Source organism: Crocuta crocuta, unplaced genomic scaffold (genome assembly GCF_008692635.1).
Source record: "Crocuta crocuta isolate KB4526 unplaced genomic scaffold, BGI_CrCroc_1.0 scaffold233, whole genome shotgun sequence".
In the NCBI taxonomy this organism is placed as follows: domain Eukaryota; kingdom Metazoa; phylum Chordata; class Mammalia; order Carnivora; family Hyaenidae; genus Crocuta; species Crocuta crocuta.
In genome coordinates, this window is record NW_027529526.1 from 2411542 (window position 1) to 2437491 (window position 25950).

General features: G+C 45.5%; 1 protein-coding gene across 7 annotated transcripts in view; it reads left to right on the forward strand.

The window, feature by feature from the left end:
• SERGEF (secretion regulating guanine nucleotide exchange factor) overlaps positions 1 to 25950 on the forward strand; it is a 221225-nt gene that overhangs the window by 40200 nt on the left and 155075 nt on the right. For all 7 annotated transcript variants that reach the window (XR_013334364.1, XR_013334366.1, XR_013334365.1 and 4 more), the window contains one exon: positions 9589 to 9755. Coding sequence is in view for 4 of the 7 variants with exons in the window: in XM_077761115.1 (XP_077617241.1) it covers positions 9589 to 9755 (167 nt within the window). In the remaining 3 variants the exon portion in view is untranslated. The remainder of the gene's footprint in view (positions 1 to 9588; positions 9756 to 25950) is intronic.

The window sequence follows — 25950 nt, forward strand, 5'->3', positions numbered from 1 at the left end:
GGCCCATCCCCTGACCCCACCCCCACTTGAGTCTTCTCCAGCTCATCTGCAGGGTGTGATTCTTAGCTGCAGAAGCCCCGGGGTATAGTTTCCTTCCTTGTTGGGAGGGAGAGAAGCAAGATTATTTTTTTAATTACGCAGCTAAGATTAGGCAGCAATCTGCATTTTAAAGTGTTATTAATAAGAGTCTAAAAGTATGTGAAGAAGCTCTGGAGTCTGAATGTGACATGAGCTAGGAAACATCTGCAGAGCCCCCAGCCTCCACTGGAGAGTTCTCTCCAGGCACCAAGCGAGTACTGGGTGTGGCCAGGGGCCTGGTGAGTGTCTGGACCCCTAGAGGAGCAGAGGACCCACTCATTCAGCCAGAGCAGCCCTCTGAGAGCTGGGACTTGGAGCCCAGCCTCTCCTGATGGCCCTTTGCAATCTGACTGTAGAGAAAGAGTGATGGTCATAATATTACTAACACCTCTGTTGGAGTTTACAAAGTACTTTCATGTTTATTACCTCCCTTGCTTTTCATCACAGCCCTGAGAGGTAGTTAGAACAGGTTTCAATGCTCCTGCATGGGCTGACTGAGTTCTCTTAAACTTAAGATTCTTCCTTCAAGCAAGGTGGTGTGCAACAGAGGAAAAGCACCAGATGGGGAGTCGGGAGCTAGGTGTTGCTCCTGGGCCTCTGCTGCCTTCTCCAGCTCTGCCTGTCCCCTTTCCCTACTTTATGTTCTCTATAACACTTAGAGTCATTTGCCAGGGCATATGTTTTATGTGGTTTTTGGTCATTTGCCCATCTTCCCCCTGCTTGAATATTCCTTGAAGGAAGGACAGATGAGTTCTGTCTGTTTTGTTCATGGCCGTGGCCCCAGCACCTGGGACAGCACCTGGCGTATAGATAGCGGGCAGTAATGATGTATTGGATAATTTGAATCTCTGGTCCTGCTTCCAGGTAGTTATTGTGACTTGGAAAAGTTATTTCCTTCAGTTTTGTCTTCTCTTTGGGAGGTCGAATGGGATGGTCTCTAATGTGCTTGGTGGCATACGAAAGTCCCCGGTAAGAGCAATGCCTAGACCTCTCTCTCAGCAAACATTGAGCACCTACTCTGGCTCAGGCCCTGTGCTGGGTGCTGTGAGGAGTACAGAGAAAATAAGAAAGGGTTACTGCTCTTCACTCTTTATTTTTTGTTTATTTATTTTTTAAATGCATAGTCTTTTTTTTTTTTAATGTTTTATTTATTTTTAGGAGAGAGAGAGAGAGAGACAGTGTGAGCAGGGGAGGGTCAGAGAGAGGGGGAGATACAGAATCTGAAACAGGCTCCAGGCTCTGAGCTGGCAGTCAGCACAGAGCCCGACACGGGGCTCGAACCCACGAACCATGAGATCATGACCTAAGCGAAAGTCGGACGCTTAACCGACTAAGCCACCCAGGCGCCCCTGCTCTTCACTCTTTAGTGGGTGTGATGGTTAAGTTTATGTGTCAACATGACCTGGAGATGACTTCCCCAGTTATTTGGTAAACATTATTTTGAGTATTTCTGTGAAGGTGTTTTTGGGTAAGATTAACATTTATATGATAGACTGAGTAAAGATGGCCCTCCCTAATGTGAGTGGGCCTCATCTAATCAATTGAAGACCTGAATAGAACAAAAGGCGGATCCTTCTTCAAGTAAGAGGGATTCTCTTGCTTGATGGCCTTCTAACTGGGGCATCAACTCCTCCTGCTTGATGGCCTTTGAACTGAGATATTGGCTTTTAGATTTTGGACTTGCCAGCTTCCATAATCACATGAGCCAATTCCTTGTAAATCTCTCTCTCTCCATCCCATTGGTTCTGTTTCTCTGGAGAACCTTGACTAATTCGGAGGGCAACATGAGCTATGCCATCAAACAATCTTACAGTTGGTGGCGTAGAATAATTGTTGGTACAAAAGTACAAGCATCAGGCCAGTGGCTCCCAAAGGAAGGGGTGTCAGAACAAGGGGGTGACGGGAGACTTTGGGGAGGCAGTGGCATTTGAGCCAGGCCCTGAAGGGTGAGAAGGAGTTCTCTAGGTGGAACAAGTAAAGGCCACCAGCATTATGGGCTGACCAGCATTATGGGCTGACCAGCATTGTGGACTGGGGCCCAATATGACCCTAATACCTGGAGGGAGGAAGCAAAGTATGCCGTTGACAAAGGGGCAGCCATCCAGCATTGAGAGAACATAGGTGCTTTTGGAAAAGGATTGTGTAGAAGGCCAAGGAGGTACTTAAATAAACTAGAACCCAGTTTGGGAGAAGAAATCATTCCTCCCTGCTTTTGTCTGGGAAGCCCCAACCCCTCATGGTATAGATAGTCCTGTCGCTGGTCTGTGGCCTCCTCAGTGTGCAGTCTGTCTTGACTTCTATTGCCAGTGCTCCCAATCTGACAGCTAATAGAGTCCGTGATGAAAATGGAGCAGCTGGGTGGAATGCCTGGCATGTTGTGGGGGTCTGATCTTTGCCATGAAGGCCAAGGATGAAGCTCATGCAGTCACTCAGCAGCCAGGCTCTTTGCGTCCCTGTAACCCTGAACAACCTCCAGAAGTCCTTGGGAACATTCATTTTTGAAGACGCGGTGTGACCCAGTGGAAAGCGGTGTGTCCTCTGCAGAGCGGTGACTGAGGGCACCACCTCTGGTGCCAGATTCCATCCGAGCTCCGCCGCTGACCGCAGCAGGGCCCTGAGCCTGAGACTCAACCTCTCTTGTGCTTTAATTTCCTCACCTGTAATTTGAGGATTATAATCATGCCTACTCCTGAGGTGTTTCTGTGAACTAAATGGGACAGTCCATGTAGAGTTTAGCATAACATAAGTACCCTCAGAATATTAGCTGTTATTATTACCATCATCACGATAGCTCTGCAGCATACTGGCTCTGTGGTCTTGAGCAAGTCATTCAAGTTCTGTGATCTGTTTCTCTATCGGTAAGATGGGGCTCACACCAGTCATTCAGGGTTGATTAAATTAGATGATTATGGCAGTGCCTAAAGTAGAGGTTTGCGCAGAGTTGGGTCTCAGTAAAATTCTCCCCAGTCCCTTACCTTTTGTCGTTCTCTTTGTAGTCGTCTTCTCCCCTTTTCAGTTGGGCAGCCTCTGGTTGGAAACTTTATTACTGCATTGACTTTTCAAAAATTCCAAACCTTTTCCTTGATGGAATTGTTCATGATACAACTTTGGAGATGAAGGAAATTTTATTAAGCGATAACAGGATATACAGTCAATCCCAATCTTTATTTAATTGGTTAACTGTATGAGTGGTCTTTGATATTAAAGTGGATGCTTTCTTTTAGGATACTGGTCAGACTAAATATTACAAAGATGCCAGTAAAATTGGATTGTATAGCACTCTTTGATAGAGAAGGTTTTTAGACATCCTTGTTGAAGTGTAGATCAGGAAAAGACTCTGAGGCCATTTACCCCAGTCCTCTTTATTTTATGTGTGGGAAAAGTGGGCTCCTGGAGGAGAAGGGACCTGTTTCAGGTCACAAAACCTAGCAGAGAAGCCAGGAATAGGATCCAGGCCTTCTGAGTCTTACGTTAAAGTTTCCTCTCCTTTCCCTACTGCTCTCTTCTTTTTCCCTAGCTTTAATTTGTTGGTATTGCATGGTACTTCAGAGGCCTCTGATGTGCTGGACACTATGCTTGAATCTTTTAAAAATCCAAAATTCCAAGACAGAGCATTCAGTGCTCTTCTCCTTCTTTGGTTGTCTGTAGAGACATTAACCCCAAGACATTGGTCGGTGGGAGTTGACTGAGAAGATTTGACACATTGGTAGACACTGTGGGTGGACACTGGAAATCCTTGATGAGGCTATAGGGTTCAGTCAGGAGAACGAGAGTACTGGTGGCTAACATTTACTATGAAATGTCACATACTTTTTGCAAAAATATCCTTACAGCAACTCTACAAGTAGATGTTATTCCCATTTTATCAATGTTGAGTAATTTGCTCAAGATTATGGAACCAGTGAATGATAAAATTCAGTAGTTAATTTCATTTGTTCATCTGTTGATTGAGGCCACAGATATTCGTTGAGCCCCTGCTTTGCGCTGAGCATTATTCTAGGGTGCAGGGATGAGCAAACACAGGCAATCCCTGAAGTCCTAGAGCTGACTCTCTGAAGGGGAGACACACATTAATCAAAAGTGTTCCTAATGAGTGTGCATTTACAAACTGAGATAAGTGCCTCAGGATGAGGAACGTGGTTCTCCAAGGTTGTTCCACAGAGGAGCCTGATCTGAGCTGAGGACTCAGCAGAGTTGAAGAGGCAGGAGTTAACTAGGTGAATGGGGCTGGGGCAGTGGAGACAGCCAGGGACAGGAGGAAGCAGCGTGGCGGCCTGTGGAGGGGCGGCATGGCACATTCGTCCACAATCACAGCCTGGCGTGACTGCTTCCAGCACCTGTGCTTTGAGCTCTCTCCCTCTTCACTCTTCTCCTTCCATGGGAAGATTAGGCTGGGGGACTCCAGTTCTGGCTTGACCAATCCTTGGTTATTAGCACCTTTTTCAAAAAAGTGTTTATTTTGAGGGGGGGAGGGGCAAAGAGAAGCAGGGACCGAGGATCCAAAGCGGGCTCAGTGCGGACAGCAGATAGCCACCCAGGCGCCCTGTTAGTGCCTTTTTAAAAAATGTCTGTCCATGTGGCAGAACAAGGGATGAATTATGGAAATCAGGATCTTCCACTTTAAGGACTTAGAATTAATAACCTGAGAGTAACTGGGTGTTTGTCAGCAGGTGAATTACAAGTATAACCAGTTCCTAACTAGAGAATGGCTCACTTCGTACGTGTGTGCTCTAGGAGGCTTCATAGCACCTGGGATATGCTACAGGAGGGACTGAGGAGCTGTATGACCTTTTCTCTGCCTTGACCCAGGAGTGTTCCTTTTATGACGTCTACCTTTGTTTGCTAACTCCTTTTGATGCCTTCAATGACACTCTGTTCCCTTTTGGGACATTCTTTTAAGAAACTGTGAAGGTTCCTTATATTACACTGTAATCCATCTTCCTCTCACCTTTAGGATCTGTTTCCCTGGAATGGGGTAGAAATTCCCCTTACCTGAAGAGCTTAGGTGTTGCTGGGAATGGAGTTCTCACCACCATTCCTGACAGCCCTCCTATGGATGCTAAAGGAAGCTACCTCCTTGAATATTCATCACCTCCCCAACCTCCCCCTCCCCAGCTTCCTGAGTCTCCTCAGACCCTCCTTTGTCCCTGCCAGGGCTTTGCAGAGAGTGGTCTTTTCCCTCACTTACCTCCTCTCTATTTATATTTGGCTACCTGTTTGCAGAAGGCCCCAGAAGAGTTAACTCATTTTAGTAATGAAATAATATTTCATGATTCCCATTGATGGGACCCCGGATCTGGCATCGTAGCCCTTCTGTCTATTTCTTTTAATGGTACCACCACCTTCCCACCAATCCTGACATCTGAAGTCCTGAAATCTCATGCAGTGGTCATCTCCTCCTGTTCCCTTTCTCTGACATCTGGTAGGATCTCTGACATCTGGTAGGATGGCGGGCCTTGCAAATTCCCGTCTTGTTTTCCCCCGTGACTTCAACCCTTGGTTCAGCCCTAATCCATCTTAGGCTTGTGTAGTTGTAGTGGCTGTCTTTCTTCTTTCCCCTTTCACTCACTACTGCTCTGCCTTTGGGTAAGCACCTAGTTTCTTGTCCATCAAATGCGGCCAGGAAGAGTGATATGCAGGGTGCTGTATGGAGAATGCTTAGACCAGTACGTAGCACACAGTGGGTGCGATGCAAGTGTTAGGCATGAATGTTCTTATTACTGGTCCCTCCACCTTTGCCTGATGCGCCATCCCCAACCTCTCCTTTGACCAGGCATCAGTTCTGTTCCCAGTCTGCAGTCTCCGCATGGTCTAGTTAGCAGCAGTCTCTAAAGTCAGCATGTGAGGCTAATTGCCAGGGTATGGGAAGAACAAATTATGACTCCTTTTATGTGTTTTTATCTCATTCTTTAAAATTTTCTACTTTGTGAGTATATTTTACACTGTATATTTTTAAATAAGGGCATATTTGTAATTTATGTATATGTAATACAAGAATATATTTTAATAAATAGATGAATATATGTGTATCTGTGAATATATGTGTATACATACACATGCACATATATATACACACACACACACACACACATATAATTATATAATATGTTAAAAAAACATTTTACTAATAGGTGAGTGCAGACCAGCAAGTTTGGGGATCCATGGTCTGGAAGGTGGGATCCATGGTCTGGAAGGTGAGATCCAGACCCTGAGCTTGGCATTTCCCTATGGTGGCCCCAGCCTGCAGTTCTGACCTACCTTTCAGTCCCTCTTCCTCGTGACCCTCACTGTCTCTCTACCTGACCCACCTTATGCTTTTTTGGTCTCTGTCATTGCTTGTCCCTTCTCCCTACTCCTAGAATATTCTCCCTCATCCTCCCATTTTCTTTTCCTATCTAGAAGTTCACCTCAAATGATACTTCTTCCATCAAACCTGCCAGGAGAATTCCAGTTTCAAATGGTTTCTCCAGGCTCTTCAGGCATACTTTGTCAATGCTACTTACTTGGCCTCTGTTGTTTTCTGTGTTGTGTTGGGAACTTCGGCTGCCTGTACTTAACGTCTTGGCTCCATAGTGATTTTATGTCAATTTGCACATGGGCGTACCTGAAATCATATTTTACTTGCTAACTTTATTTTGTACTGTTGGTCATTTTTCTCATTTATCTGAAGATACACACCTATGCTTTTTGGATGACATTAATGTATCTATCTTTTATCATAGTAATATATAATTCTTTTACTATTAGGAAAAATTCATTTGTTACATTTGTGCTCTAAATCTCCTTGGATTTGATAGCATACTTCTGCTTGAGACATAGTTTTGTCTACAGTGCATTAGTGAACATTTTTTGTATATGGATTCATTGTTTTCTTTTACACTGGTGGCCTACCATCATAATCCTTGTGTTAAATGCCTTTATTTCCACGCTTACAGTCCTGAGTTCTGCAAGGTGCCCTGGGAAGTGAGCTGGTCCACAGAACATACCCATTTGACCTGGGCTTTCCCTCTCCTCAAATACTGTAAGAACTGACAGCAGCTGAGTAATCACTGGAGCTACCAATGATTGGAGTCAGAATTCACAGATATTAATCTTGATTTCACCACCTGCTGGTTGTTTGGTCTTGGCCAAGTCATTTAACCTCATCTGCGAAATAAATTTAGTAATCTGTACTCCCTAGAATTATTTTGAGGATTAATTGAGATAGTGGCTCTGAATGTACTGGGCACCTAAGAAGTGGTCAATATGGGTCTGTTTAAAAGGAAAGGAAAAATAAGAATCTCCTTTGTCTTCTGTGAGCCTTCTGATGCAGAGTATATTTTGGGGAGAAATAGGTAGCTTTCAGAGAGTGCACCTACCTGACTGAGCAAACCTAGACTGGAGAATGAAGTCTGGACATCCAATCAGCCTGGTTTTGGGGCTTGTCTCTGATAGAATGTCTGTGGCCTCCTCAGGGAACATGAGAATTAATTAGTTAATCTTTGTAAAGTGCTTTGAAGGTGAAAAGTGCTATGTAAGTAGAATGGTTGAATTGCTATTGGAGGTGGAATAATGGCGGCAGCATATTCAGGCAGTCTTACCTGCCTTGGACATTAATAATCAATAGGAGAGAAGATTCTAAAATGTTTTACTTGATAAGAAAGGATTTATTGTGGGACTTGTGATAACATAATTCTTTGATAGTCTTGCAGATAGCAACATGCCAGTTGCTTCCCTCAGAAAAATGCTAGGGTCAGTTAAGTAACAGTCCCCTCTTTTAGCTCCTTGGGACCCTCCCTGCTAAGGCAGTATGGTTGTAAATCCTACCCAGCTCATGTAGAGGTACCGTTTGTCGGTTTTGGATGTTTTATGGGTCCTGGGCACATGAGTTTTTTTGTGGGTCCTACAGAAGTGAGGGAAGGATATTGAGTGTTGAGTGTTGGTTATCCAGTGATCCATACCCATGTGAGAAACCAATACAGAATAGTAGTACCACGAGCTAGTAGGAGGAGGTGTGACTTAGTTGGGACCCTGGTGACCCTGGGCTAGTCACTTCTCTGAACCTTAGTTTCTCACCTGTTAAATGGGGACATAGTAGTTGATGAGGACAGTAATAAAGGTGGCTCACAGAAGGGTGGGTTTCACCCTTTCTGTGGAGGATTGAGGGGTACAAAAGGGCTTGACAGAAATGGTGGTACGTGAGCTGGACTGTACAGGTGCAGCCATAGTTTATCAAATGAATAATATGAGGAAAGGGCTTCTATGGTGAAAGGAACAACACATGGGAGGCCATGAAGCAGCATGTCTGAGGGGACCCACTCCTAGTTCCTGTCATATACCTACTGCACAGACTTTTATGCATGCATACCATGGGCTGCACAGACTTTTTTCCCTCTTTGAGGAAGCTCAGAACTTCTTGGCATCTCCGATGGTGTCCATGAGCAGATTGATCCCGAGGACTATATCCCTTCAATATTCTGACATTTCCCCCATGAGTCTATAGTTGTATTTTAGCTGACACTATAAACCATGTGTTGAAAGTGGGGCCAGATGAAGCGTTGATACCAAACAAAGTAGTATCATAGTAGTAGATTTGTCTAGAATTTAATATGCATTGCTTAGTGTTTTGTCTCCTAAGCAAAGTTTTTCTTTGTTAAAATAAACATGTATAAAGAATTTATACAGCGCACATGGTTATGCATATTTATTGCAGAGAATCTGTTAATAATCTATGCCTCATCGGATTTTGCATTTCTGTTGAAATAACAAATGTGGCACTTGGTACAACTGAACGAGTTCAGTGAATTTTTTCTTCTCTGGGAGAAGAAAGGCATTTCTCCTTTTCCAAATTCCATTTTCTTCAATCATCTTTTGCACTGGCCAGCTTCCCAGGTGGTGCATCTGGGGAACTGAGGCTTTCCTGGCTGTAAATGATTTTGTCTTTTTTCCCTTCTCTCACTCTCTTCCTTCTAGCACACATAGACACTTGCCTTGGGACTATGAGAATTGCTTTTTTTGGGTATGAGCTTAGACTCTGAAGGTTCTTTTATGTTATACGGGGAGAAAACACATGAAATTGGCTTTAATTGTGCTAAGCGTAAGGTGCTAAGAGATTGTGGCATGGGGCAGGTCAGGAGCCTGGGGGTCTTTTGGGGTGGCTGATGGGCCCTGGATTGGGTGAGAGGGAGGAGAGCCTGAGTACAGAGATTTGGGCAAAGCATGAGGAGGGGTAGGGATGCCGTAAAGGGTGGACCCTGTAGCCCGGTCCCTATCTTTTAAAATGCAGGTGCACAGGCTTTAGAATCGGCCTCTGCTAGAATCCAGCTCTGGTACTCCCTGCTTGTTTGACCTTGGTCATGTCATTTCACCCCTCTGAACCTCAGTCCCCATGTCTGTGGAAGATAGGATGGCTCCTGGTACTTGGCACTTGGTACTAAAATAAACGTTCACACTTTCTCTTGTAGTTCTTTGCCTACCCATGAGATTATAGCTGTGGAATGTAGCCTTAATTCAACTGATGTTTGTTTTTAGAAACTGGCAAGGTGTTTACCTGGGGCCGAGCAGACTATGGTCAACTAGGGAGGAAGCTGGAGTCTCATGAAGACTGGAAACTACAGAGCCATGATTCATCCCTCCCCTGCTCAGAACCACAGAAGAGCATGCCTTCCTGTCTGCATTGCTTAACAGGAGCAGCTGAGGTAGGACGTGACTTTCCATAGATGTGATACGTCTCTTTTCCTTGTCTTTCATTGAAATGGTTACTGAGGGCCTACTGTGTGCTTATAGTGAAGGCATTATGGTGGGTTCCATGCAGGACACTGAAGGGGTCTTTGCCTCAAGTTGCTTGTGGTTTAATCTGGTAGGAAAGGGAGTTACCTAGATAACTGTACCTCAACGCAGACTGTGTGTAACTCCTTTAGAGAAATTCCAAGTACCCTGTGTCCACTTCAAAGAGTGAGAAATGAATTCAGGCTACTGTGATTGGGTTAGGCTAGTGTCATGGAGGCCATGGCTTTGAGTGGTGCCTTGGAGGATGGATCAGATTCCAGTAAGCAGCTGTAAGAAAGAAGAGGACTTTCAGGTGGGCACGAAGGCTGGAACAGGGTCACGGGGGTAGGAAAGTAAAGAAACTATTTGGGGGAGCATTGGTGGGTCAGTTTGGCCAGAGCATGGGGTGTCTGTGGGGGTGAATATGAGCTAGTATCCAAAAGATGGGTTGCAGCCTGATCAAGGGGGCTTTTGTACTGAGGTAAGTATTTTGCATTTCTGTTTATATTTCCCAGTGCAGAAAATATTGTAGTTCAGTTGCTTCTTCAAGCCCCTTTAATTCCCTGAAATGTCTTGAATTTCTACATTTAAGGCAGGAGTCTTAATTTCTCCAGGGTGTGTGTTTCTGTTACTAAATTTTACTTTACTGTTGTCCTTAAAAAAAGAAAAGGCTAGTTTTTTGAGAAGAATGAGGATGGCCACGTAGGAAATGTGCCTCTGAACCTGAGTTGGCTTAATGAAGGAGTTCAGTCTTCATTCAGAGTCTGTCAAAAAAATTAATAAGCTAGCGAGACTTCTGTAATTAGCATCAGACTAATTACAACCCTCTTCATACCTAGAGGGCTTCCCTTCCCCGGGGGCCTGCCTGGCCTCCTCCTTCCGGGTATGTAGGACGGTTCCCAATTTCTGCTTCACATCCCAGACCTGCTCCTCCTGGGCCTTTCCTTAGTGCCAGGTTAAGTCTGTCTGTCTTTCTTGCTCTCTTTTTTTTCTTTAATTGACAAGGCACTCATTAAACAACACCAAAAAGGCAATTTAGACATGGTGGTGGTAATAATAATAATAATAATAATAATGGTAATAATAATAATAAAACCATCTTTAATCTTAACCACCCTAACAACTACATTCCCTGTTGCATGTACACATGTACATACTTTCCAAAGTTACAGTGAGATATTTGGTGTTCAGTCTTCATTTATTTTATTGCAAATGCTTTGCTTTGTTGCTTCATGATCTCTAAGGCCATTTAAAATGGCTCTGTAACATTACGTGATTCGAAGGTTCTGGGATTTTCCAAACCATTCTTGGAATGTTAGACATTTATATAATTTTCTCTTTTTTTGTCACTATGGTGGACTCTGCAGTGAATACCCTTTTGAAGTGTTAATTTTTAAGATACAGTCTTAAGGATGAAATTGCAGGGGCAAAGGCCATGAGCATCTTTATGACTTTTGCTACATTTCTCTAGATTCTGTTTGAGAGAAGTTGACTTCCCCAGCTGCGAATAAGGGAATGCAGTATTGTAGCTAGTACGGTCTGCTTAGCCAGTGAAGGTGCTGAGATCTTGGTCCCGAGTGCATTAGACCCTTTATTCTTCTTTGTCTTTCCCAGAACATTTAAGACTCTGTGGGCAGGTAGCGTAGCAGAGGCACAGAGGCTTCACAGATATTTCTGAGTCGCTGGTTTTATTGGCAAGATCAGGATAATAATACCTACCACAAAAGGTCATCCTTGAGGATTGTAACTAAGGTTCTTGGCTTGTGGCAGGCACTCCATAACTGTTGGGTCCTTTCTCTTCTTCACCTTGTAACACCGTGTGGTGGCCATCATGTGTAGTACTGTGACAGTGCAGACATATAGCCCAAGAGCCTGACATTGATGTGACTTTTGTTTAGCTTCTTCGTGGAGCAATCTGAGGAGGTGGCTTGAGCCTGGAGTGTCATGGCCGCTTCATTATTGCTTCATTATTTAGTGTTCCCTTCATTTCTGCTCTAGTCTCTGGGGCGCTGGTATGTGTGCATGCTGGTCTCACTGCAGGTTCAGATGCCAGGCTGTCTCCTTTTGGTAAATTGGGTCTGGGAATTATCCTCACGGTTGATGTCCAGGTCTGACCTGTCAGTCATCTATTTGCCTGAGGCCCAGAGCCAGGCCAGTGGGCAGCTATAAGGCACCAGGAGTGGATTCACCTTGGAAAAGATAAAAGCCATCCTAGAGTGGGTACTGCCCTGGGAAGGGTTTGGTCAGGGAGGTGCAGAGACACCTGGGGAGACAGGAACAGCCTTGAACTAAGCTGATGATTCCTGACTTTCAAGGAATTAAGAGTGGCCCCTACATGACCAGTTGCCTTCTTCTGTGTCCAAGGGATAAGCAGAGGGAGGAGTGAAGTGTCTGGGCTGGGATCCAGAGTGACAGCCCACAGGAGGGGAAAGCACAGGTGGCTTAACCATCCCTTCTTGTGAACAAAAGAAAGCAAATAAACACAATGTTACTTGGTGGTGATTATGGGCCAGGCAACATGCTAAAAAACTTTACATGTATTATTTCCTCCTTTCAATAAAACTGAGTGCCAGTGTTATAGTCACTGCTTTATGAGTAAGGATACTCAGGCTCAGAATGGGGAAGTCATTGGCCCCAGATCACACAGTAGGTAAACAAACAATGGGGCTGGGACTTGAACTTGAAGTACTTGAAGCTTACATCTTTTTGGTATAGATGAAGTAAAGTTGCATCTGTCCTTTTGCATATATATGCTCACCTGGATGAAAGTTCTGGGAGTCTGGGAGGCAGAGTCTCTGATTCCCTGAGATTCTCAATTCTTTCTTCTGAGCCATGCCTCATCTCCAGCCTGAGAAAGACTTTGAGACTGTACCCCTGGCAGGCCTCCCTTTAATGTTCTCACAGTGGTGAAGACTATGTGTTTCATGCTCTATCAGCTTGGCCTTAGAGACTCGGCCCCTCTAGCCACTCTTGGAAAATTCCAGGGATAGCAGAATCATTGGGATTAACCCCCCCCACACACACACACAAACTATGTACCTATCAGGGCAGAGTGTGTGTGAACCACAGCAGCTTCCCAGGCCCTGGGTGGGGCTGCCACATTTCCCATGGAACCTTGGCTCTAAACTCTGCCCAAAGATGGAGGCCTGCATTTCACAGTTGGGCAGAAGTACTTGTGCTCACTTAGTGGGTACATTGGGGCTCCCCAGGATTCTGGAGCAGCTAGAGCTGGGCATCTGGTGGGTTAGCGGAATCATCAGAAGACCTGCTTGACTGAAGGTCAACAGCCTCTGAGGAGACAAGGTCTGGATTAGGAATCCGAGCTGGGTTGCAGCTCTGGTTCTGCCCTAATTGAGTGAATTTCGAAAAGCTCCTTTTCCTCCCGTACCCCCATTCGTAGGTACGGGATGTTAGACCAGGTGATGCCTGATGTTTCTTATAGATCTAAGAGTACCTTCCATCTCTGATTCTTATTTTATGGAAATGATCACTACTTAAATTTATAATGACTTTTGCCCCTGGAGTCCTTCAGGGTCGTAGCCAAGATCACTTGACCCCTAGCTGTTGGCTCAGTTTTGGCAGACCTGAGCATGTTAACTGATCCAGAAGAAGTTCTAGGCTTTAGTACCACTTGAGTCTTGCTCTGCCTCTTCGCCTTGGCTCTGTTCTCTGCCCTTGTTCCTTGTCCCGAGGGGCTCCTGTTCCAGTTTATGTCATTGGGATTTTAATATGATGCTGCCGCCTAGTCCTCCCAGGACTTGCAGTTCGGCTTTGATTCCTGTCCCTGTGGCCGTGAGCTTATTGCCAGGGCAGGTGGACGTTTGTGACACTACTTCCTACCACCTGCCACCCTTTCCACTGGCTCTGTGTGTGCTGTCCCACATTTCCTGCTCTCCTGAGTTTATGTCCTTCTTGGCTTTGGGATCTTGCCTTTTCCACAGGCAACCTATGTTGGTGCCAAATGTTGGTTGATGCCTGCCACGTGCCTGTGCTGACCACACAGTGGTAGTGGGTAGGGAGGTGGATACAGAGATAAAGAATACGTGTCTGTGCCCTCAAAGAACTTCCAGGTTTGTAAATAAATCCTTACTGTATAGAGTGCATTTGCCATTAGAGGTGCATATGAAAGGCCAAGGGAGCAGGGAAGATGGAATGATTTATGCTGAAGACACCAATTGAACAGAAGTGTTGTTTGAACTGGGTCTTTAAAAACATGGAGGAGATTAGTTTAGCAAAAGGAGAAGGACATTCCAGGCAGAGGTGACAACATGAACTGAAGCTGTGAATCTAGATCTGTTCCAACTCCTGGGACGGTCAGGATGCCTGCCCATTCCAGTGGGCCACCCCCGGTTGTGGTCTAGCTGCCTGTCTAGCCTGTCCCGTCCCTGCCACCCATCTTTCTGTTGGGATTACTGCCTGAAGGAAGATAACTTCCATAACATTATCTCCTTGGATCCTGGCATGATGCTGTGAGGTAGGCCAGACTTAGAATGATTATCCTCCTTTTACAGTTGAGGAAACCGAGGCCCAAAGAGGCTAGCTAGGAGACTGCCCAAGACAAACACTGATTCCTAGTGTTTCTGAGGGCCTTGTTCTGGGCTCATTCTGCAGCCCCGGTCCTGAGTCATGTTCCTGGTTTAAATTCTGCCCACGTTTGGTTGAGGAGCACCAAATCCCAGTCAGGGAGCTCAGTGTGCATGTGCGTGTGTGCACACACACACAGCCATTGGAGCGGGAGCGGGAAACGTGGAGATAAACAAGAGTTGAACCAGGGGTTGGGTAATTGTCAAGCCCAGATGCCATCAAGCCTCACTTTGCCACAGGACTAAAGCTGTTTGTTGGAGGATCTACCTGTGCACTGGGTCTGGGTGAAATCTGTCAGAATGAGTGGGAAAGAAGCTATTTTTAGTTTGCAGAGTCACTCACTCAGCTGTGCTAGCTGAGGTTTGAGCCAGTCCCCTACGCTTTCCACAGTGTTATTTCAGAGGGAGAAATACCACTCGAATGCTGTGTAAAACCCATTAACGAACCTGGAAGTTTCCAGGGCGTCTTTGTCCCGCAGCTCCCTCGGAAGGCTGCCCTTCCTGAATGACCTTCCTCCTTTCCTATATTTAATGCATTTCTAATTTTAAGTTTGTGTCAAGACTGTGGGACTTCGGTGCCCTAAATAACACAGAAATCTACCACCAGTACTCAGCTGAGTCCAGAGGGCTCTGACAGAATTGAACACAGCCTGAAAAAGCATTCCCAAGTAGCTCTCTGGAAAGTAATCTCTAGCATCATTGCCATTCTTGGAGAAGCAGGAGGACTCAGAGACCAGGCAGCCCCGGGAGCCCAGACCTTCCCAGCGTGGCAGGTTCTAGAGGCCACCCCACATGGGGTAGCAGTGTTCACCCCAAGACTGTTTTCCTTGGGAGGTTAGAACAGCTAGAGTGTCTGTGCTGCGGCCGCTGACCCGACAAGAGGAGTAACCACACACAACAAGCGTCGAAGCAGTGGGCTGGATTTGTCCATGCGAGCGCTCTGAAGAGACAGGGCTGTTTTGTTTGAAAGGGATGGTAAAGGACACGATCCAGCAAGCACTTCTTTACTACCTGCTGTTCTCTTCTTTCCTTATATTTATCATCCCTTTCCGCTAAGATATTGGACCTGGGAGCCCAAGGGCCCTATCTGTCTCATTCAGAGCTGTGTTCCCAGTGTCTAGAACAGCTCCTGCACCTTGCTGGGGCTCAGTGGATGTTTACTGACTGAATAAATAAAAAAAGAATGAAAGAAACAGTTTCAGAGGTACGTGACCCTCTTTAGCTCCTCTGCACTCTCTCCCTACAGTCCGTGCTTCTCAGTCCCACGCCAGTTCAGGAATAGGCATTTCTGTGTTTTCAGATGTTTGGGCATCACATGTCCTGCAGAGCCAGAGAACAGATAGGCTCTGACCCCGTAATATGCTCGAACAACCCAGAAGTTTCTTACGGAATCTGATGATAATGAGGCTTGTAGTCCTTTAGTGCTTCTCAATTTACCAAGTGCTGTCACACATGTTCATCTTCAGTTTTTGTTTTCTTTTATTCAGCAGATGCCTTTGTATGCCTGTCTGTCCAAGCACCACGTTAGGCAAATGGGGGAAGCAGAGAAGGGCGGAACCGTTCCCGCGTTAGGTGCCTGTGAGCTAGTGGCAGGGCTGAGATCAGTTCATCACAGGACAAGCTGAATGTGACAAAGGCTGCAAGAGTCTGACAATGATCCCATCTTTTCCCATGTCCTTGGGGACCTTTTCTTTCTTGCATTTTCAGCCCCTCTGGTTCTGTTGGATCCCATAGGGTTGGGGTGTGGCGTGGTTGGGGTGGGAGGTGGTGACTGGAGAGGCTTCCTAAATTGGAAGCTTTGACATTAAATTATTTCTCAAGGGAGCTAATGCAAAATAACAGGGGAATCTTGGCAAGAGCTTGCATTAGGAGGAAAGCAGAGGAAGAGAAGCCAGATAGAGACTGTGTATTGACAAGAGAGAGAGAAAGCAAGCCAGGAACTGCAGTGTTCTCAGAAGCTAAGGAAATTTCAACAGGGAGGTCAGGGAGGTCGGAGGCTGAGAAAAGCTGGCTGGGTTTGGCGATGGGAGGTTTGTGGTGTCATCTCTGAGGGTCTGAAGCTAGGACATAGGGAATGAAGGGATGGTGAGAAGTGCAGGCTGCGGGTGTGGATGGCCCTTGCAGAGATTCTGTGGCCAGAGGAGGATGAGAACAAGGTCAGGAACTGGGAGGAGAGCTTGGTTCGAGTTGGCTTTGTGAGCTTGGGGAAACTGGAGTGTGTCAGAAGGTTGAAGGAAAGGATTAGAGGGAGAGAGCGCACCATGGGTAGAGATGCAGGAGGCAGGGGGTTAGTGGAGCTGGGCGCCCAGGGAGATAAGAGAGGCCCGAAATCTCTGTGAAGGGGTTAGTGGTAAGATGGAAGGACGCTTACTTGCAGGGCAGGGGTAAAGAAAAAAGGGGACCTGTGAAGATGGAGGTTTGGAGGGGGAGAAGAGAAACACTTTAAAGTGTGTACATCTTTTGTCGTCACGTTACATCTTCATTTTATTTCTTCAGTAAATGTTTACTGCATCTCAGCGTGACCCATACACAGTGCAAGGTGCCAAGAATTCACAGAGCAGTGACCAAGTGGCTGCCCGGTGCTGTCACACGGTATTTATGAGGTACTACAGTAATTATTAAGATGTCTGTCTCTAAACCAAACATTGAGTTCTTGGAGCACAGACACTGTCTTATTTATCCATGCACATTGAGGTCCCGGCTTGGTCCACAGTAAGACATCGGTGCAAGTGTGCTGAGGAAAGGGTGAGAGTCCCTGCTGGGTGGCTTAAGTCTTCCTGGTGAGCTTGGAAGCCAGCCTGTCTGCTGGAGTGATGAGGTTAATGTGGGCAGGCCTCCGGGCAGGGATGAGTTGGCCTTACTCTGTAGGGAGTCCATCCAGCAACTACTGAGAAGTGGCAGAAAGAAGACACTCTTGCCCCCAAGTGGTGGGCAGGACAGTTGTCGCTGCCCTCATTCTGGGGGCGAGGGAGCAGAAGTCGAGAGAGAAAGCTGTCATGAGCTCCAGGTTATGCAGCACACAGTTACACGGCGCAGGGCCAGGTACCCAGCTCCCAGAGCCCTGCCCTCCTCATGGCCAGCACCATGAGCTGTGCACCAACAGCTTCCTCTCAGGACAGTTCTGCCCAGGATGTGGCCCTGTGCTCTGGCTTTGGCTCTCACTAGGTGGTCGTTGTGTGTGACAGAGACCTGGCAGCCCTCTCCAGACTTGCAGTCCAGGTCACGTCTAGTGAGGAACAGCAGGAGGACGAGGATAGCCCCAGCAAGGGCGGGGGCGGTGAGGTTGACTCACGGGGGTGGTAAAAGCCCAGTGCTGGCTGGGGTGGCGGGGCTGACGAGGCAGTCTTGAATGTAGAGTGAGTCCTGGGTTGGAGTTTCTGCTCTGTCACCCACCATCCATGTGACTTTGAGTCAGTCAGACCTCTCCAAATACTGCTTTATCTTGCCCACAGGGCAATTGAAGTATGCAAATGAGATATATAAGGGCTTTTGCAAACCCTAAAGTGACATACAGACGTTGTGTTGGGTTCACAGCGTATGAGCCACCCTGTGCTTCAGACACAGGCTTTGTTAGAAGTATGGGTCAGAGCTGCTCTTCTGTCTTAATCACTTGGGATCCTAGGAGCTACACAGAACTGTCCTGGATCTTGTGATAAACACTTCTTAGAATCAGAATCAGTGAATGCAGTGGAGACCAGGTGCTTGGTAATCCATGGCCAGTCTCCAGGCAGTGCCACAGAGAGTGGATTCCGGTCGAGGTTAGCCATCAGTGTCGACAGCAGGGATGTTTCTGGCTTGCTCTCTCCCAGCTGCAGAGCAAATTCATCAGCCCTGATTTAAAGTCCCAGTGACCTCCTGTGTCACCACCATGCTCCACAGCATTACGACTGCCCCAGGCCGCACTCAGGTTCACCCTGGAGCTGACCAGCTGTCTTTTGTTGCATTTGACCTTGAAAATGGAGCTGTCCCAGGGTGAAAGTAAATCATGCAGAGGTTTAGAGGGAAAGCAGAAGCCAATGAGAGTTTAAAGGAGGCTGCGGTGGTTTGATGAGAGAAATGTGAGCTCTGTGAAGGCCGGTTGGCCAGGGGAGTAAAACTGCCTCCGTCTCTGCCCCTGTCCTTCTAGCTTGAACCCCCATGATCTCCCACCTGATTTCAGTGGCATCCTCTCAAGTGAGAACCTCTTGTCTCTAGTTTGGCCTCATCCCAACTGCCCCCACCCAGCTGCCAAAATGATGTACTAAAATATAAATCTGATTTTGTTATGCCCTTAACCGTTTTTTTTTTTTTTAAAGATGCTTAACAATACAAAAAAAAAAGATTCATTTCTACAATAAACATTTATTGGAAACCTACTATTTGGAAGAAACTTAGCCAAGCCTTTGTGATTATAGAGGAGGATAAGACTTAGCCTCTTCCCTCAAGGGGAAGGACAAACACCGTCTGTAATCCCCCCAGCCAGTGTGCATATAATGGGGTTCTTAGAGGATAAGTTCTGGGGTTGCTTTCGGCCTTGTTCACCACTGTATTCCCATCACCTTGATTAGTGACTGGCACATAGTAGGTGCTCAGCAAATAATTGTTATATGTATGAATGTGTGCCCTTACTTTTCAAGGGCTTCCCAACCAGGATGAAGTCCAACATCTCCAGCTTGACATAAGAAGCTCTTCTTGGGGTGCTTGGGTGGCTCAGTTGGTTGAGTGTCCAACTTCAGCTCATGTCATGATCTCACAGTTCATGGGTTCAAGTCCCATGTTGGGCTCTGTGCTGATAGCCCAGAGCTTGGAGCCTGCTTCAGATTCCGTCTCCCTTTCTCTCTCTTTGCCCTTCCACTGCTTGTGCACGTGCGTGGGGGCTCTCTCTCTCTCTCTCAAATAAATAAATAAACCTTAAAAAAATTTAAAAAAGAAGCTCTTCTTGATCCTGCCCCGTCAGAATATCCAGCCTCGCCTCCTACCCGTCTTTCCCTTGCATTCTGCACTTCATCTGTAATGAACCAACAACATTATCATATTGTTTGATACTTCTGAGTCTTCGCACATGCTGCTTCTTCTGCTTTCCTTTGCCCTTGGCTGCTTGGACAGCTGCTACCCATCCCCCAGAAGATAACAAGGATGATGTCTTACATTCATCTCAGTATTCCTGCCATCCGGCCTGACAGACCTGCTGTTTTTTTCTTTCTTGATGGAGTTTTTCTTTGCTTGGTGTCATTACCTACTTTTCCTTGACTCTGTCGAGCTGCTTTCTCTGAAGCTCTTTTCCACCTTCCCTCTACCTCCCTTGTCCCTGATCCTTCTTGAGAGTCCAGATCTGGAGTTTGCTGTGTGCTGGCTAATGAACCCTGGCCTTCCTTTTGTCTTTCTAAAACACCTTCTCCCTTCCACGTGGGCCCTGTCCAGACAGCTGGACCTCTCTGCCAGTTCCATTGCACACGAACTGTACCCTGAAGAGGGCACGGATTTTGCCAGTCTCCCTATCCAGGGACTGGACTCTGTGTCCTGGATCCTGATCACTGTCTGGGACCTTGTTCTGAATGGCTGATTGCTCAGTAAAATGCCATCTGCTTTATTTTGAGGGCTGGGGCTCCTTGGAGCTTCCTGCTTGGAGGCCCTCTTTGGTATTGGCACTGGCCCAAATCAGCCCTCTCACTGCCAGGCCCCTCACTTTATATTGTATGGCTGTTTGAGGAGCCTGCCCTGTAGTCACCCCTCTTTCCCAGAGGTTATTTCTGTCTAGTTCCAGCCTCTTCTTGGCCTGCAATATCTTGAGATGCTGAGACCTTGCCTGGTAGGCACCTCCTGCAGTAGATAAAGAGAAAATGCTCTGGTTACTTCCAAGGAAGCAAAACCAGGCCCTTATTTCAGGATGTGGCTCTCAGAACCCTAAGGCCCCCATTGGTGGAGGGACCACTGAATTATGACTAGAAGGGAGAAGTTAGTCTTTGTGTGATTACGTAACTCTCTTTTGTGATGCAGTGGCTCTCTCTGTGGGAGCACTGTCAGTGCTGGTGGGGACCTCCCACACCTGCAGATTGCTTTTGGAAGGAAGCTCTTTTCCCCGAATGCCTGGTATCATCCAACATTGGGGGAGACTGGCTGTGGGTAGCAGAAATGGAAGAGCTCAGAGATGTCTTTGCAAAAAGAGCAGTTTCTACGGCCATCAATTGTGAAGCTTTTGGCTTTTCAAAGAGGTCAGAAGTGTGAGAGGAAAGGGAAGCAGGAGGCAGTGTGGGAGCCCGCTCGTAGGCACTGGGAGGCTGCCTGTAGCTCCCATGAGGACCTTGCCATGCGCCACTTCAGGAGACCTAGCTGGCTGGGGACGGCACGGCTGCTGAACAAAATGTAGGTTGTCGTAGCCAGCACCCCCAGGATTGCGTGAGGAAAGTTCCTCACTCCAGAAAGGTAATTTAGTCATTCTTGAGGATCTTCTTTGTGGTTTTATTTCCACGTGATTCCTTTTGAGTGAGATTTTTTTATTAATAGTCTGGAGCATGCATACCATTTGAAGATAGAATATGTATGAAGGAACAATACACAGGAGAAGGACTTGGAAGAATCAAGAGACTTAACATTGTGGCTACTTTACTTCTCTGAGCCTCAGATTTTATGTCTGTATAATGATGATATGGCCTGCCTCTCCAAGTTGTTGTCAAAATGTGGTTGTGAATATGAAAACATTTTGTAAACCAGGAAGCAATGAATGTAATAAGTTATGTTAGTTGATTTCTTTGTCATATCCAACCTTCTCTGGGTTTTCAGGAAACCTCAATTTCTTATAGCACTTTGGAAACCATTATCTGTTATCATAGAGCTGGAATTTGATGTGGATCATTTCCATGATTCTTCTGTTCCTCTTAATCCATCAGTACTTGTTGAGTACCTAGAGTGCATTTGAACTGTGGACTCAGAATATGACAACAGGGAGGACACAGTCCTAAGGCTTTCTAAATGGGATGTGATTGATAGTATAAATCTCCTACAGGTAAGAGCTGAGGAGTTGTGAACAGAAAGATCTAGAAGTGGTGTCAGGGCATAGTAGTCGGTTAGGACTCTTGAGTCTTTGGGAAAGCTTCTTCGAGCAGATGACATTTGAAGGCTGGGCCAGACTGAATTTGATGGGTGAGAGGATCAAGCCTCTTCAGGTTCCTGAAGAATCTATGGGAGCTGGCTCGTTAGAGGTGATCAACCTGGGGATGGCATTGGCAGGCTTGAGTACTCAGTTAAGAAAGGCTTGATTGGGAACAATAGGATTTTTTAGAAATAATAGTGTTAGCTCCTATGTATTGATCATTGACTATGTACCATGTATCATGTTAAGCACTGTGTAAATATCACTTTCTTTCTTTTCCTAAATGTTTCTGTTTTTATCTTTGATAGAGAGCAGGAGTAGGGGAGGGGCAGAGAGAGAGGGAGACAGAGGATCTGAAGCCAGCTCTGCACTGACAGCCATGGGTTCGAACTCAAGAACCGCAAGATCATGAGCTGAGCCGAAGTCCGATGCTCAACCGACTGAGCCACCCAGGCGCCTCTAAATATCACTTTCAATTCTTATCACATGCCAGTGAAGCATATACTATTTTGTTCCTCTTTTGTACATGAGGAAACTGAAACTTGATGAAGTAACTTGTCTAAAGACACAGGAAGTAGAACTAACACAGTGGTGTGTGATGGGCTAGGAGACATGCAGATGCCTGGGTAGTGGTTTTCCAGACTGGAAGACAAAAAGGTGACTGTGAATGGTGCTCACCCTACCACCACCTCTACAAGTCCAGGTGGTATCAGAGAGAGAGAGCCTGTGACAGCTCATTATCTGCTTGGGGCCTGGGCATAGGCTAGGGGAGGTGAGCAGAACCAGAGTGTCTTTCCTTCCTCAGAAACTGCCGCTTTAAAGCTGGGACAATGAAGTGTGCCTTTGAAGAGCTGAGAAAACATATCTTAATTTCTATGGTCCCTTCTCGGGCTTCGGTTCTCATTCAGAGTGACAGCAAGGATGCGTTTCAGAGTATCCCAAGCCCAGCTCCCTTACCTGCAAACCCAAATCTTATCACTTCACAGGGTTCAGGTGAGAGTTTACCCAGTTGAAATTTTTTCTGGACAATTCCCAATGCCATTTCAGATCTAAGCTCCTTGAGGACAGGCACCATGTTGTGGTTGCAGCTGTATGTTAAGGCATGGGACAATGTCTGTCAGAAAGCACATGGCTAGCATTTGTTATGGAATTGAATGGAAACCTCTTCTTAATTAGAGTCTGAATCACTCTATTGCTGGTTTGATTTTACTCTAATATCTGATCACCTCATCCGTGGTCATCTTCCAGAGGAGAGCATATAGTGCTGCAGAGTGGGCACTATATTTTAGGATTCATTTGGGTCTCATGCCTGTCCTGCTGGGCAGGGCAAGGGGCTATTCACACAGGAGGCACCTGGGGAAGCCTTGGGGAGAGCTCCACCCACTCTGAAGCCAGCTCGGACAGGCCCACTGTGGGATAGCTGTGTTGGTAGCTAACAGAGTTGTGATACGTGACATCTGGAAGGAAAGGAACAAAAACAGAATGCTAACTCCTCTTGTCCCAGCATGAGGGTCATAGAAATATAAACATCTTCCTCCATCTGCAGTGCTCTATCCCTCAGATGCCTTCCTAAAGGTAAGAACACAGAGGCCTGCAAATGGTACATTTCCCTTTGCACCCCTCAAGGTGAAATTTTTGCTACTGCATGGGGACTTGCGGGAGCACTTCTGTAGTTACTGCCATACAATGCATTTATCATTCTGCTCCCCTGGCACATTTTGCCAAGCTGCATAATTTCCCTGTTCTTTCCTATACTCACCAGCTCTGTGACGATGATACATCTCGCGGCCAAAGCCTCCCTGATCAGCCTGTGGTACAGTGGAAAGAGCAATGTATTAGCTAATGATGACAGCGGGTGGCATTCACCAAGTCCCAGTGGGGTGCCAGGTTTTCTGCCAAGTGCTTTCTAGACATCATGTCTTTAATCTTCATGACTATCCAGTAGAGTTGAAATTATTCTTCTTCAGTTTGCAGATGATGAGAGTGAGGTGTGGGTGTGGCTACTTGTCTAAGGCCATGTGGCTAATAAGTGACATAGCAAAACCTTTGGTATAAGATACCAGTATTCCATTTTGAACTCTAATGTGGATTCACTGTGGGACCTGGGGCCAGAGCCTCTGCTTCCCTGGGCCTCAGTTTCCTAATCTGTATAATGAGAAGCATTCCAAGGGCCTTCTGAAGCTTCCGTGCCATTCTGATTTGGTTAGATCTCTTACATAGCTGCATTTTCTTAAGCTTTGAGAATTGTTGTTTTGTTTTATAGTGCCAGGCTAGGTGCTATGTATTCATTCTTCAGTAAAAACATTAATATCAGGCAATTAAGAGTAGACATGGTGTAAAATAGTATGGGTAAGTACTGTCCGGTAAAAATGGTCTGTATCAGTCCACTCCGGTAGCTGATAACCCCATATGGCTACTGAGCACTTGAAATGTGACTAGTGTAACAGAGGAACTGAATTTTAAATTTTATTTTAATTCAAATTTAAATGGCCACATGTACAGTAGCTACTGTATTGGACACTGTAGGTATACCTAGTATAATAGTATAAAGCCAAATAGAGTATACAGATTCTTCTGTTCTCATCTTCTCTGTAATATGTCTCCTGTATTCCAACTAAGGCTTTGGATTCCCATGGTTAATTTTTCTGGAGGTTTAATACCTGATATATACTTACACTTGTATTCTGCTTTCAACTTTCAGCCTACTCAAATATACAATATTGCATCATTTTTCTCCTGCCTATGAGGAAAATAGAAAAGATGGATAGTGCTATGTCATTTCTCAGATGGGGAAACTGCGACCCAGAGAGGTTAAATACACTACCAGGAACTGAATAAATACTGTTTGCATGGATAAAGATTTACCTAAAGCCTTTTTTGGAGTTGTAGGCCCAGGACTGGAAACCTAGGTCTTTTGACTTCCTGGCCAGAGTTTTCCTTTATATTTCCTATCACTGGGGTGCCAAGCATAGAGTAGAGAGGCTCTGCTCATTGGAATTCTCTTAATGTTACCAGGAAAACTTTTTCTTCTCATTTGATTCCTTTGTGTACTATTTGATTTTTTTTTATGTCTTTATTTTATGTTTGAGAGACAGAGACAAAGAGAGAGTGAGTGGGGTAGGGGTAGAAAGAAAAGGAAACATAGAATCCAAAGCAGGTTCCAGGCTCTGAGCTGTCAGCACAGAGCCCGATGCAGGGCTTGAACCCACGGACTGTGAGATCATGACCTGAGCCGAAGTCGGACACTCAACTGATTGAGCCACCCAGGCGCCCCACTATTTGATTTTTTAACTCTATATAGGCATCACTTAATTATTAGTAAAACAGATATTTGAAAAAATTATATGAAATATTATGAGGCTGTATAAGGAACTGTCCCTGTTTTGTAGTTGTCAGAGCTGTCATGGCAGTCAAAGACAAGCATGTTTTTCATGTGGATTCTGTGGTCAGAAGAGGATTGAATCTTATCCCAATTCCATTTCCGGTAATGGTGAAATAGTTCTTTTGGACCAGCCCTCCCACAGAAAACAAGAATAAATTCAGACAAAATGTAAAAAAGAACTACCCGATTGAACTGGAGCGTGACCAAAATCAGTCCCATTCTTCACAAATATCAAGGTCCTGACGGTCAAACAAAGACTGAGGAACAGTTCCAGATTGAAAGGATTCTAAAGAGACAGAGCAACTAAATGAAATGTACTGTTAGGAACTGGATTCTTTTGTTCTAAGGGATATTACAGGAACAATTGGTGAAACCTAAATAGAGTCTGAAGTTTGGTTGGTAGTTACATACCAGTGTTAATTTTTTAGCTTTTTAAAATTTAAGTGTTTATGTATGTATTTTTCTTTCTTATTTTTGAGAGAGAGAGACATGCATGAAGAAGAGGGGCAGAGGGGGAGAAAGAGAGAGAGGGAGAGAAGCTCAAGCAGGCGCCATGCTCAGTATAGAGCCTGATGAGGGGTTTGATCCATTACTCTGGGATCATGACCTGAGCCAAAATCAAGAGTTGGATGCTCAACTGACTGAGCCACCCAGGTGCACCAAGTTTTTAGTTTTAATGGTTGAATTGTTGCAATGTAGAGAGTGTTGACAGTTTGGTTGACAAAGACACTAATATATTTTGGAGTGGTAGGGCATTGGTTTGCCTAGTTGCTCAGAGATCACTCAGAAAAAATAGAGAAAGAGGGAAGGTAATATAGAGCAAAGATGGCAAAATGGTAATATTTAGAGAATATGAGTGAAAGGGATACAGGAGTTCTTTGTATAGTTCTTGTAACTTTTCTCTGAATTTATTTCAAAATGAAAAGATTTTTTAAAACTTAATACTGAATGATAATGAAAATAGAACACATAAATATTTGTGGGATGTAGCTAAAGCAATGCTTTGAGGGAAATTTATGTCTTTTTTTTTTTTTTTAATTTTTTTTAATGTTTTGTTTATTTCTAGGAGAGAGAGAGAGAAAGCGTGAGCG